Below are 14,671 nucleotides of genomic sequence, written 5' to 3'. Positions count from 1 at the left end.
TAAAGTTTCTGCTCTTTTCTTTCAGTACAGCAGGCTTAAATAAATAAAAAATGTTAATGATCTGCGTTTGTCTCATGCACTTACAAAAATGTCTTCACAGGGAGATACCATTTTCAAGCACAGCCCAATTCCATCTACAATTCTAAATAGACAGAAGATTCTGGTGAGGTCATTCATTCCCATGTGTATTGTTTAAGAATCTGAATAGGGCAGTGTGTATGTGCTGCATAGCATCAAGGTTTTTGGTGTGCAATTTATCTGTTACTTTTTGCCTGGGAGCTAAGCTCCTTTTTTGCCATGCAGTTTGCATATTTTACCAAATTTGTCAAGAACCTAAATAATCTGACTTCATAAATGTAGAGTAGCTAAAGTACCAGAGACATCAATGTCCAAAAATGTTGTTTTCCTCCCTATTTAAGCTAGTAACTCAGTGTAGGGGATGGAGTTTATGCTCAGTCAGTTTGCAGATGATGCCCAGCAGTTAAGGACTGTGTGGGGTGCTGGTCGACAGTGACTGAACATGAGCCAGCTCTGCCCAGGTAGGCAAGGGAGCCAGTGGCACCTGGCCTGGATCAGCAGTGGTGTGGCAGCAGAACCAGGGCAGTGGCTGTGCCCCTGTGCTGGGCACTGCTGTGGTCACACCTTAATCCTGTACTCAGTTTTGGGCTTGTCACTGCAATAAAAACATTGAGGTGCTGGAGTGTGTCCAGAGAAGGGCAACGGAGCTGGGGAAGGGTCTGGAGCACAAGGCTGATGAGGAGCAGCTGAGGGAGCTGGGGGAACTCAGCCTGGAGAAAGTAGGCTTGGGGAGAGCTTATCACTCTCTACAACTCCCTGACAGGAGGATGTAGCCTGGTGGCAGCCAGCGTCTTCTCCCAGGTAACAAGTGACAGGACACAAGGAAACAGCCTCAAGTTGCACTAGAGGAGGTTTAGATTGGGTACTAAGAAATATTTTTTCACAGGAGGGGTTGTCAGATGTTGGAACAGGCTTCCCAGGGCAGTGATGGAGTTATCCCTGGAGGTATTTAAAATATGTGTATATGTAGCACTGAGGGACATGGTTTAGTGGTGGACTTGGCAGTGGTGGGTTAACAGTTAGACTTCGTCATCTTAGAATTTTTCTCCAACGTAAATAATTCTTTGGTAATAGAGTACAATTTTGGCTAAGTGGACATTTAACAGTTTGTAACATAGCTTTGCATGTTGTATTTAGACAGTAGGGTTCTGTCTTCTGGGTCAGTCAAGGTTCTTAAATTTCTTATTCAGAGAAGTGAAGTACATGAATCTAACAAGGCTTTAAAAAGGTGTCCAATGCCTTACTGGTATAATGCTTGCAGAAATTGTGATGATTGATAAGAGAGACAAACTTTTAAAAGTTACCATTGCTTCTATGAAATGTAATATCAAAAGTAATAAACTGGTCAAACTCCTGTACAGGAAGTTTGTTCTGTAGAAATGTAAGTATTGTAGCTTTTTTGTCCATCTATAGAAACACCACAGCATGTTATATGGAGTGACATTTTCAGCTCTTAATGTTCTCAGAACTTTCTAAACTCCTGAAGAATATGAGTTCCTCAGGCTGTATCATGATGCTGTACACAAAGTAAAATTCAGAGGCATGCAAGAAAGATCTTCAGATTCCTCTTACGCAGTGTAATTATATAGAGGTGATCTTGTTGATGGGAAGAGAAAAATCTGTAACAAGTCTTCATTTTTATTACCCTGCTGCTCTTGCAGAATTCTCCTAAGGTGTCTGCTTTGCCGTTCAAATTAGAGTAGTCTGGAACAAATTTAGATCAGTTGGTAGTGCATTTCCAATGCGGCATAAATATCAGAGGTCCCTTCATTATTGCTGTTCAGCTAGCATAAACTGTAGGTAGGACATTAGAAAAGGTATGTCTGCCAGGCATATGACACATGAAGGAAGTTATTAACTGAGCATTTGTGCTTTTGGATTTTATGGTCCTTGGCCATAAGACAAACTACTTGTGATTTCTCTTTCTGCCATTTGGCTGTAAATGTTTCAAACCACAGTTATTTACATGTATGACATGATTTGAAATTGTTCAGTAGTGTTTCAAATAAAGCAAACTTTGTTGTTTTGCTAATATATAATGCACCACAAAGCTTTCAGAATTTAAATACTAATTCCATATTGCTATTATAGTTACGTGTTCTGTGTCGGAACCCAGGACATTCCTCTAGCTGCCCTGGATGGCTTGAGCCCCTGGCAGGAAGCTCAGAGACCTTGGCACGAAGCCAAAGACACCTGTGCCTTTAATTTTAATCCATGGAGAAAATTACCAACTTGATGTGAAGAGTTACAAGCCATGAAAGTTTAAGTAGAATAATAGTTAGTTTGCCACAGCGTGAAAAGGTGGAGTTTTGGGGGTTTTTAGAATGGGGGTTCAGGAGGCAAGATGGAGGGATTTGGGCGTGCCCTGTCCTTCCTCCGTCTTCTTAGCCTCTATCTTCTGTGTGATGGTGGCACTTTTGGATTGGTTTAGAGTAGAGACAGACTGTCTAACATAGGTGATAAGTATTGGAAAGTTACTGTAAATAAAGTACACGTAGTTCTTAGTATAAAATGTTGACACCACCCCAAGGACGGTCAGTGTGCCATGAACCAACCTGCTGGACAGACCTCAGCGGGCCAGGAAAGGAATGTATTAGATAAGAGAAAATAAACAACCTTGAAAACCAGAGCTGAGGAATCCCAGCTCCTTCAATCACTGGGCTGGGAAAAAGAGACTTTCTAACATCTCAGCGTCATCTTGACCACAGAGATTCTCAGAGTTCTGGATTGCACTTTAGGAAATTGCTACCTTTAAAATGCCTGTTTTCAGATTAAAAGCTTATTTTTATGGCGTAACTTCTAGTCTGTCTACGTGACGATTCAATTTTTATATTTCATGTTTTGAATGAATGCAGCACAATAGAGCAGCAGGGGCCTTCCTCATCAGATGTCCCAAGCACATCTCCTGTACAAAGATCAGTAATACACAAACCATTCACACAATCACGGATTCCCCCTGACCTGCCGATGCATCCAGCACCAAGACACATCACGGAGGAGGAGCTGTCTGTCCTGGAGGGCTGCTTGCATCGCTGGAGGACTGAAGTTGAGAATGACACAAGAGGTAATGCCACACACTGGGGGATGCATTTGCTGTAGGAAAGGATTTGTGAAAATGGGGGAAATCTTTTGTCCCAGAAGGTTTAGCATTTGGCTTGTATCTACAAGTACCATGTGTGAAATGCACCCCTGTTAGGCTTTTCGTGAGATAAAGAGGTAATCATGTGCATGATACAGCCTTGCGGAAGAGAGGTTCTTTCTTCTTTGTCTTTCAGATCTACAAGAAAGTATATCTCGAATACATCGGACAATTGAATTGATGTACTCTGACAAAACAATGGTCCAAGTAAGTACAGTTTTGGCATGAGATAATTGAAAATATATCATTTTTGGCACTTTTTAAAAATTCTTAGATGCTTGAAAACAGAGCAAGCGTACAATAATGTAGTGTTTTGAGAAATTTCGTTGCAAAGTCATAAAGGGTTTTGTAACCCCTTTTGTTGTGCACAGTCAAATGAAAGACAGTGTTACAGCATTTTACTGGTGACATGCTTAAATTCAGGCAACTATGATGAAAAGTCCAAATATGTTCTACCTCTGATCCCCACTTTATACTTGAATGCAGATTTGCACAACAAAATTATTTTGCCCTGATTTACCCATTATTACTCACTAACCTTATGGTTTTAAGGTGGTGAAGCATTAGACATAGGAAAATACTGTTTACTTTGCTGCTTAGTGCCACTGCATATTGCAGCCTCCATTCTAATACATGGAAATTCAAGGCTCCTGATTTAGATTTGTAGTTAATTCCAGTGAGTGGTTTGGTTACTATTGGCTCTTTTTTATTTTTTTTTTAACTTTGTCTAGATTTTGTATCACTCACAACTCTGATTATTAGTCTAAGCTACCTTCTAGCAAATTCTTATTCTGTGTAACCTGAACAGTGTTTTTAGAATGTTTTGCTGTGGAATTGTGGCTCCTCTGCTGTTTCTTACATTCACAAACTCATGTTCTCTCACTCTGAGAGGTTTTAAGGTTAAGGATTACTTCCTCTGTTACTTTCTCTTAGTAAAAGGAACTTTTTCATTCCAAGCAAGATCTGTTCAGCTTACAGTTTTTCTTGAGGTATGCTTTCATTTTGTACATAGCTCCTGAGAGTTACTGGCAGCTGAACTCTGATGTTAAGGATTTCAGGCAGATTTGCCTAGATGACTTTCTTTAGGCTTGCTACTAGCAGGAACTTTTTTTCCTTAATACTTGTGTTCTGAGAAGAAGGCCACAGGCTACATGTCATCTAACAGTAAAATTAATTAATTTGGTAATTTGCATCTGACTATTCTACCTGTGTTGGCTTAGGTGTTACAGGAAGAAATATCTCTGGATAGCAAAGATACTAGTCAGCTGTCATTACAAAAGAAAAAAGAGATTACTTAGTAAAACACAAAGTAGGTGCTGAACCCATCTGAAATCACAGACTAGCAGGGAAGCTGCCCTTCTGCAGCTCGTCTGGTTTGTCCCTGTGGCTGTTTTGGCACAATAGGAAGGAGGCAGGTGCACAGAGCTGTCTACTTTTCCCTGCTTCCTCTCTCTCTAGGTGATTTGATTGCTGGGTATTGCCCCATTCCCTGGGAACAGTTTCCCTCTGCAAAATACAGCTGCAGGATTGCAGTCTTGAAGTCAAGTTCTATGCACATAAAACTAGACACATTTTTAAGACAAGCATATCATATTTGCAGGATGCTTCCTAGTGTATTTATGAACTATTTGATAAGCTCTTTGTCTTCTTTTTTTGTCCTTTTGGATTCTAAGGAGATACAGTAGTCCATAAAACCTTTGTCAAATTGTCATATGAGATACATTCCTTAAATCTTTATTGTTTCATTCTCTGGAATGAATGTTTTATCAGCTGCTTATTTATTTCATTCCTTCTGTGAACTTGCTGTTGGGAAAGAGACACAACTGTTTTTTCTGTGGGAATTCATCTTGTTTATAGCAGCTTTGACATATCTGTTCTCTAGCTACATGTGATGAGGTTGGTGAAGCTCCATTCCTGGTTTAGAAGTAGTAAGTGTAAACTGAGGAGTTTAATGCCATCTGTGTTTGTGTTGCCTTGTGCTATTAATTACTGTTGATATCATGGCTTATCACAAGAGATGCCTGTTGGCACTGAACTCACTTGTCCCCTGGTCACAGACCTCTGTGGGGCACCTTCCTGAAAGCTTAGTGTGCATGACTGATAGCTGCTACTCCTGGCTTGGAGGAAAGGGTGGGGATGCTCAAGCTGACCCAGTTTGCATGATTTTAAGTAAAACAATTTAAATTCAATGGGGATTTTCAGTTCCTGACCTTAGGGTAAGAAAATTTTGTTTTGACAAAGTCTAAAGAGACACCTTTTTTATTAAATCAGGATCTGCATGCATTTTTGTGCATATACAGAGGCTTGCAGTCATGTTAAGGAGGCTTTCACACTGGTTTAATAACAGATGTTAAAAAGCCTAGAGCATTCAGATTTAAGGACCTGCCAGGATTTCTTCTGTGTATACTTCTTGTGTTTGGGAGATTTAGAGTGTGGTTTGTCTCTGGAAAGACAGGCCGTTTGATTCCAGCTGCTGTGCAGTCACTCTGCTTTACAGTTCAAGGGGAGTTGCAAAATCTGCAGCACTTGCATATCGCCTGGAAGAGAATGATCAGGTTAAAAATAACTTCAAGGAGTTTCTCCAGTCACAGATATGTGTGTATTTATGATTGTTGCAGTACTCAGATGATGTGAAAAATAGAGTACACCTTGAGTTAAAGAGACTGTTTATCTGCAGTCCAGATTGTCACACCAGCACAAGCTGGTTTTGGCGTTTTTCATCCCAGCTGAGCTGTTGTCATTGAGACACACTGTGCATAGCAGAGAATCTTAGCTTTCCCTTTTATGTTGCATGTGCTATTCCAGCAGGTTAAAATGAGTCAATCACTAAGATGTTCTCAAAAGACTTAAGTAAGAAAGCACTCATTCATTCTGCTTCTCTCTCTCCTTCAAACTCCCAATTATTTAGGTAGAAACTAAGTTTCCCATTGTTCTTACACTTTGGTTTACAGATGTAGCCTGGAATTCATTTTCCAGTGATCCTAGAAACTGCTATTGTCCTTTGCCTCAGGATGAGGAGAGGACCTTTTCAGGTCTTCCATGCTTTATTTAGCTTTTCCTGACACAGTTAAAACACTGGAAAACAGTTGTATTCCTATTTTACTGTGAGGTTTCTATTTTTGGGTAACTGAAGCAGATACTAATTTAAATAAATTCTTTTACTGTCGTACAGAAAACACTGAATTTACCTTGAATTTGCATGTGCCTTTCCAGACTTCTTGACAGGTTTGCCAGGTTGAAACTGAAGCAAATCAGAGACTGTCAAGGCTGACTTATTTGAGGGTTGTTTTGGTAGATACAATGAAGGTAGGAATATTAAGGAATTAAGAAAAGAGGAAGAATGGCAGTAAAGGCAGCAGAGTAGACATATATGTCATATACTAATATTTTAAGATCTCCTGTAACTAGTAGTGGTAAGTAACATAGTTCCAAGTCCTTATGCTTAGTGGGTTGCTAGTTTTACTTGTTTTTCCTCTGTGTTGTGTTTTGATTCTGATTAACTTTATTTCAGTTATCTTTATTTTATGTAGCAATTATTGGTGACATACAATAGGAACTAAATGCTGTCAGGGAGGGTTTGACGTTTGTTTTATTTCCTGTTTTGTTTTTTTTAAGGTTCCTTATAGGTTGCATGCTGTCCTAGTTCATGAGGGTCAAGCAAATGCAGGACACTACTGGGCATATATTTATGACCACCACCAGAACAGATGGATGAAATATAATGATATTTCTGTGACAAAGTCAACTTGGGAAGAGCTGGAACGGGACTCTTTTGGTGGTTACAGGAATGCCAGTGCATATTGTTTAATGTATATCAATGACAAGGAGCAGTACTTGATACAAGGTAATGTTATCTACACAGATTCTGCATGATATAGAATAGCTGAATACATTGATTAAACAAACTTCTTTCAGATGGATTTCTATATTTTTGATTTTTTTGATAGTTATTGGAAGTTTTATTCCTGCTCTTAACTGTTAGTTTGTTTTTGTGGGTGGAACAATTGCTGTTCAGCTTACAGATCAGCAAAGAGAATGCCTGTGTTTCAGCATTATTCAGATTTACAAAAAAAACCAACCCTGTTTGCTAATTTGTAAATATTTTAGAGAAGGGATTGCAGAATTTTGGAGGGTTTATCTCAAGATTAGGAGAGAAGTATGGAAATAGAGAAATGAGCCTTTTGACATTAAAATCCTCATGTAACTGCTTTTTTCCCCAAAAGCTTCAGAGCCCTGATACACTCTGCTGGAGCATGAAAACTTGAAAGCTTATACAGTAAATTGGAATATGAATAACTTAGACCTACCAACCACACATCAAACCTAAGTAATACATGGATTGGGAAATTTTTTTCAGGTCATATAGGAGTATGCAGCTATAAGGCTTTGTATGGAAGTGATTAAAGAGAGGACAGCGATCCCTTAACACAAAGTTTTGGATAATGGTAGACAGAGAGCTGTCTGTGAAAGTGTCCAGATATTCAGTAGAAGGTCATGGAAAATATTCAGGTTCCTGTTTTTTCATAGGGCAGAAGGCTCAAGTGCTCATTTGTTCAGTTTTTAAATGCAATATTACCCTAGGCAGCCAGGTTGGTGGTCCACTTGCATCCATAGGGTGTTTGGGCCCTGTGCCATTCCAGTTCAATCTGAGGCTTGCTCACTGCGGGGCAGTTGCTGCTGGTGGATGCCCTGGGATGTGGGATACCCCTGCAGAGACCATTCTCAATGCAAAAGAAAGATTACTCAATTTAGCTAGTATTCTTATCAGCTAGATTTCTGAATTCTGGTAGGTCCACTCTCCTGCTCTCCTTCCCTTTTTCTCTTGGGAAGTTTAGTTGTGTCCAGCTCTCTGTGGCAGTAATACAGTCAAGCAATGGTGGGGATTTTGTGAGTATTCTCTGAATATTCACATAGAATACTCAACAGATAGTAAAACCAGTTAAAACTAATATAGTTTTAGGGGTTTAGTGTTACACTGTACATTCCTGGTAATTCACTTGAGGATATCTGTTGAATATACTTTCTACTTTCTTTTGTCCTATTCTTTCTTTTCCTGAAACTTCTGTTTCATGTTACCGCAGAGGAGTTTAACAAAGAAACGGGACAGATGCTTGTTGGAATGGACACGCTGCCTTCTGATCTAAGGGATTATGTCAAGGAAGACAATAAACGTTTTGAAAAAGAACTTGAAGAGTGGGATGCAGAACTTGCTCAGAAAGCACAGCAGGAGAAATTGTTATCTCAGATACCCAGGGCACCAGCACCCTCACCTGCTCCAGGTTAGCTGCTTCTACCTGTTTGGAAAGGGAGTAGGACCAAAATTCACGGGGGCTTATATATATATTTTGGAACATTAAGAAGGAAGAAAAGGTTAATTTGTCTAATCTTGAATTACAGCTATTTACTTGGCCAAGGTAACTATGCTTCAAGTTTAGCCTGTTGGGCTGTGTTTTTGCATTTCATTTTTTATTTAAGGAAAATAATTATTCATTGGTGCTTGTGCCTTTTTCCTCCCAGTTGTCCTGAGCTGCTTTTTTTTTTCTCCCCATAGAAACTGAGTCTTTTTAAGATAGGTCTCACCAATCTGTTTTGAGGACTTGTTAGCCTGTAAATGATGTATTTCTTCTATTCAAGATGATTTAGTATGAGACCTACATTCACATTTTAAATTAGAATAGCATTTAGAGCTGAAGAGCAGAATAATATATTCGGTGCAGTGCATTGAACAGATTTAACAATAATGAGAGTAGGGCCTGCTTAAGAAAGTACTGTGTGGCAATTAGGGTGTTAAAATTGTGGAAAAGATTCTGACCAGCAACTGTGAGGCCAATGCTTGTTGGAACCCAGCTAATAAGGACCACTGGACCAATCTAATTATAAACCAGAGCTGCCAGGTTTTTGGTAACATTCACCTTTTGCTCCATTGCAGTAGGCTGTGTATATTATGTGAAAGATGACATGATGAATTTTCTGTCCAGATGTTCTTATTGCTGTATTTGAGTCCTACAGATTAAGCGTACATTTCTCATAGCTATGTGTGACTGCAAAATGAGTGTAAGAAGTGCAGTGATTTAATGGGATTGTTTGTTTTGCAAACTCTATGCAGAGTTGCTTCATCTTTTGTTATGTTTTGAGTTCACAAACACTTTGAGATTCATGCTATTTCTTCTGTTAGTAATGGAAAGTACAAAATGAATTAGTATGCCAAAATTTGGTTTTATCACATAAGGAATATAAGACTCTATTTATACTAATCAATTTCTTGCTCTCAAGTGGAGGAGACTGAGATCTCCCTTAAGGCAGAAAAATAGAATGTGTTTATTATTTTACAAAGCAAAAATAGATCTTGCACTCAAGTGGCTGGAGGTCATTCCATGTGGTGAGTCTGTATCCCACAGAAACTCCAGCTGGAATCTCACCTTTTTTCTCAGTCATCCCTGATTATTGCTTGATGAACACCCCTCACTCAAGAGCCTTAATGGGTCTATAGACAGGACAGGTGTATTGTTCCTAATATAAAATCAGGCATCCATTTGTAGGGAAGTGTTTGAAATTACATGAGGCACAGACTGGTGTAAAGTTGTATTTGTGAATTGTGTGACCTATCCTGCATTTTCTGTGTGCTTAATTATCTATTAGGCAGTGATCCAAATAAAACTAATCAATTTAAAATTCATGCTTATGTTAACACACAAAATTGTTGTCTTATTTTTGTCACTAAGTTCAAGCAGGAGAACCAGAGTATTTAGAGCAGCCATCAAGAACTGATATTTCAAAGCACTTAAAAGAAGATTCTGTACAAGCAATCAATAAAGCTTTAGCTGAACAAGAAGATAAAGGTCCAGAAGCTATAATGGATACGGTGAGGACATTTTGAAGCTTGAAATGCTTATTTTGCTTTTATTTTGCAAGTAAAAATGATACAAAAACTGATAAAAGGGTATGAGTCTGGAAACTTTGAACTGACAATTGCTTTTTCTTCAAGGACTGTCCAACACTAAAGTCCATCCAGAAACTGTGTACCACAGTAATGGGTGTAGTGCAAAAAAAGAAAAAAAAAACTAAGATAGGTGTTCTCTATGGGATTAAAGTGCTTGTCAGGAGTACAGCATATTGTTCAAATTACAATCAGATGTTTGTGCCCACCATCTTTTAAAAATGTTAGATGAATCCATGTATTCTTGAGGGGTAAACATTGACAGTCCATGTAAAAGACTTGAAAAACATTGCTTTAGACATTCAGGTTTTTTTCTGGGAAATGTAAGAATATGATTGAGTTCCTTTGACAGACCTGTGGAAGTTAATGTAACTTTCAAAAATAAGGGGTTTTTCAACAGTGTTCTGTAGCTTTAATGCGGATTTACAACTTGACAAAAATAATGTTTTGTGATTCATCGGATGCCTATATTAATTTAAAATTTCTATGAAAATCAGTGTTGGGTGTTTGTTTTCATTTTGTACAAAGTATACTAAGAGGAATGGGACATTAACTGTTTTATGGGTTATTAATGAAACTAATATTTGACATTTTCTCCTTTCAGCAAATACTTCCTTCCTTCCCTATAAGCATGTAGATAAATGACAAATGTGTTTGCCACAAAACTATGTGCCATTAAAACGATACATGCATCTGTCTTGGAACTATATCCATAAATGTACAGTATGGCTTCCTTAGGCATCCCTAGTAACCACTGTGGATATGAACAGTTTAGATCTGTGCAAAGTGCTTCCTAAGATCAGGTGTGAATCCTCATTAAACAGAAGCAGTCTGGCCCCAGCTACCTTACAATCTTTGAAAATTATGTGGTAGCTTGTTGGCACCCTGTTGACCTGCTGTGTTTTCCACCCCTCCTGTTCTGTCAGAAAGGCAGGAAAGCACACTTCCTCTGCTAAACTGAAATTGAAGCTAACAGGGAAGCACATTAACTCAGCCACTAAAACCTTAGGCTGCTGCATATTGGCCTTTTTTGAGTTCTCAGAACAGCTTAGTGGGAGGCTGTTTAATACGTATTGCTCCAGCTGAAGAGGTGGCTTGTGAAGATAATAAAATACATGATAAAAGGTTTTTCATAATGCTGTCCTCTTCCAGGTTTGTGGACACCATCCCAGTAGGATATGAAAGAATCTTAGACTTTTTTCAATGGATCAAGTGTTGTAGTTCAGGATAATGGCACTTGGCACAATGGTCAGCCTTGGGACTTCACAAGACTGTGGAGAGCACCACAATCTGTTTAATGAGATAAAAGAAAGAAAACAAACAGTGCAAACATTATTTAGAAACAAATGTACTTCAGCTGTTAAAATGTAAAGTAAATTTCTAGTTAATCTGAAGGTACTCTTGTTAACAGAGTTCAGTGTTAACAGATTTCCATGTCTTTTCAGTGTTAACAAACTGTTAACATTGATAAGCTGTTCTCTGTATCCCCAAATTTTACTTAGGCAGAATTGTGCTTCCTTCTCAGTGTATCAGCATGCTTTTTAGTTACTCTGCTTCCATATGCATTCAGACATGCAGGCATAAATTCCATTACTTCCATTTTTGTTTGTCCATTTATAAAAGAAGGAAAGCCAACATCAGCACATGTAACAGGATTGCAGGTTATTCACCACATATTAATTCTATCCATTTTATGCCTTTTGTTTTCTGCCTTCTGATTACGCAGCCCTCCTTTGTATTTGTACAGAGTTGAGTGTAAATAGATACTGTGTTTTTGGAATCTTTGTTAAAAGTTGAGGCTATTGTTACAGTTGCAGAATAAGTGGCATAGCACTTGGCCAGTGCTTGGATTAGAGTCAAGGTTTAAGTTCTGCAAATGTTGCAAACTGGCTCCTATTCAGGGATAGACCGTAGGAGCCAATATTTGTCTCTGTTGTTTAAAACTTAGTTTAGCATATCAAGAATTTTAGTAACTAGGATAGTCTTCTGATATTCTGTTTAATTACTCTTCTAAAAAATTAATCAGTTTAATGTAATGCTCCTTTAAATATTCTTCAAAACATCTTGATTGTTAGAGGCTTTTTTTTGGTATTTTTTTCTCTCCCAGAGCATCGGGAAATGTTAGCTTTCAGTTTGTTTCTATCCTTTAGTGTGACTTCATTAGATATTTCAGATGTGAAGTATCTGACCAGGCCTTCTTCAAGGTCCCTGAGCAACCTGATCTAGTGGGTGGCATCTTTAGGACTAGATGATCTTTGAGATCCCTCCTAAACTATTCTGATATTTTTTGATATACTTAGTAATTTTGGGGTGAAATGTACAAAAAATGGTGGTTCACAGACTCATCCTTTGCTAAGTGACTTAGATTTGTAATGGATATTAAGAGCTGTAATACTGGTATACGAACTTGTAAAGACAGAATTAGCGAATAAAGAACAAATGAAATAATTTTAGTAATTATGGCTTAATTTTTAAATGTACTGCTTAAAAAAATATAAATATCCCTTATATTCTCTATCTAGATGCAATTTCTGAATTTTCTCAGAATTTCAGCAGTGGACATCATTGTACTAGATCAGCCTGTCAGTTTGCTTCTCTCTATAATTTTATTGTATTTTTGATACTTATTATGAGTATTATTTTTTTTTTCCCCAAACATGTACTGATAATGGTTTTCTTCTGCAGAGCTCTGATAATGCCCCAGCTCAAGCAGCTCCTACCCAGCGAGTGGTAGAGGTGGCGATCCCCGATGTAGGGACTTTTGTGATTGAGTCAGAGGAGGGGGGTTATGACGATGAGGTACCTCGGATTGCAGTTGTGTGCGCCGCTCCTCCTCGGTGCTTCCTTGTGCTGCCTGATGAGAATTTTTGGCATGTTTGCACACTGTGACACCTAACAGACTTCTGCAAAACTAAGTGCTTAGCGATATGTGATCTTTAACAATGTCATAGTTTGTTGTGAAATATGGAAGGCGAGCACTACAAACTCTTAATTGGGCACGGTTTGCATGCTGCCGTTTACACTGGACGTGTATCTGTCTCTTCAGCTGTGGAGGCTGACTGTTTGTGTTAGGCCAGGTAGCCTTTAAAATGCTGGTGATAGACTGCACACTGCTGCATTATTTAAAAGGTGACAGGACACTGAGAAATGTTCTTAATGTTCATGCTTTCTTGTCAGTCCAGTAAAGTCTGATCTCTTATTTGCCAAGGTTAAGCTTTTCAGGCACTGGGGATTAAATTAGCCAAGAAAATAACCTGAAACTGATAAGCTGGTATAACTGAATCTTGCAAATCTTAAAAATAATTCAGACTCATGGTGGTACATGTACCTGCTACTACTTGAGGACTAATTGAGGGGCCTGTTGTTTTTCTGAGGGACATTTTTCGCTGCCCAGTTTCAGCAGTAGAAGGCAACAGTGCCGGTCATCAAACTGCCCTGCCTTGTCACCACTTACCTCACATTTGTTTTGGTTGGCAGTAGAGTTGGTGCAGCCCATATTCTCAGGGCTCTGAACGTGGATTCTTGGGCAGCTTTAGCTTCCCTAGGCAAATGCATATTTCAGGTCATTCTGCCCTGGAAGTGTGAGCAGTTACAACTGGAAGGATGGGGTGGGGAATAAAATGGTTTAATTGACATCATCAGAATGAGTTTAGCTTCTCACAGATATGTAATCTCCAACTTGAAAGAAATGAGGATTTAACCTCGTAGATTGACCTGCTCATTTGTTTTTACTTTTGTCTTTCCAGAGGATAACTTTCTTGCCTATTTCCCTATTCATTTCATGAGTGTATTCACTTTTCTAAAACGTTTTTATGTGTGGGAGACTCACAGGGAGTTTAATATCCTTCATCATTTGTTGCTGCACCAGCAATACTTTGGGCAGGTTTGGAGTGTTTTCCTTTGCTTACAGATGAAAAAGGAGAAAGGCTTTTCTGAGTAGCTTGGATGTATCAAATAGTATGTAATTTATGTGAATTACAGTGAGAGATGTCTTGTGTTTGGCTTGGTGTTTGTTAATTGTTTTGGGTTTGATGTTTAAGAAATTGTCTGCAGCTGTTTCAGGGATTGATTGCATTTGCAGCAGTGAGTCTCTTATTTTGACCTTGAAATATGCATAAAATACAGGCTGCTTTAGTGGAGTATATCTCAAATGTGATTAGATAATTTTTCTACTTGAAACTTTTTTTTTTAATCCTTTGATGGCCATGGGTAGCACTCATTCAGTGTGCAGTTTCTGCTTGGTACTAATGCTGAACTGTGCATGTTCCTTTCCTGGGAAGTTTGGTCCATGTAACTTTTTTGACACAGATTTTTTTTTTTTTTTTTTTTTTTTTTTGTTGTTGTTGTTGTTGTTGTTGTAAGATTTCTTTAATGTTGTTACAGTAAAACTGTATATACACGTGCCATGATTTGATTTGCAGAATATGCTCACCAGATCTGTATTGAAATGTGCCATATCAATGTATGCATGCATTAAGTTGCTTTTTCATCTTGCATGAGATTAAAGGCATATTGAA

The 14,671-nt window shown here is 38.5% G+C and overlaps 1 protein-coding gene across 3 annotated transcripts in view; it reads left to right on the top strand.

The window, feature by feature from the left end:
* Positions 1–14,671, top strand: part of USP25 (ubiquitin specific peptidase 25) — an 85,462-nt gene that overhangs the window by 57,900 nt on the left and 12,891 nt on the right. For 2 of the 3 annotated variants that reach the window (XM_041414775.1, XM_041414777.1), the window contains 6 exons: positions 2,934–3,142; positions 3,354–3,424; positions 6,833–7,061; positions 8,299–8,496; positions 9,940–10,079; positions 12,840–12,953. In XM_041414775.1, the coding sequence (XP_041270709.1) occupies positions 2,934–3,142; positions 3,354–3,424; positions 6,833–7,061; positions 8,299–8,496; positions 9,940–10,079; positions 12,840–12,953 (961 nt within the window). The remainder of the gene's footprint in view (positions 1–2,933; positions 3,143–3,353; positions 3,425–6,832; positions 7,062–8,298; positions 8,497–9,939; positions 10,080–12,839; positions 12,954–14,671) is intronic. The other variant, XM_041414776.1, reaches the window with a different exon arrangement.

The sequence above is a fragment of the Onychostruthus taczanowskii genome, unplaced genomic scaffold (genome assembly GCF_017590055.1).
Source record: "Onychostruthus taczanowskii isolate IOZ18803 unplaced genomic scaffold, ASM1759005v1 scaffold47, whole genome shotgun sequence".
NCBI classification, from domain to species: domain Eukaryota; kingdom Metazoa; phylum Chordata; class Aves; order Passeriformes; family Passeridae; genus Onychostruthus; species Onychostruthus taczanowskii.
Note: the sequence above shows the minus strand (reverse complement) of the source record. Positions and strands in the feature narration are given on the sequence as shown.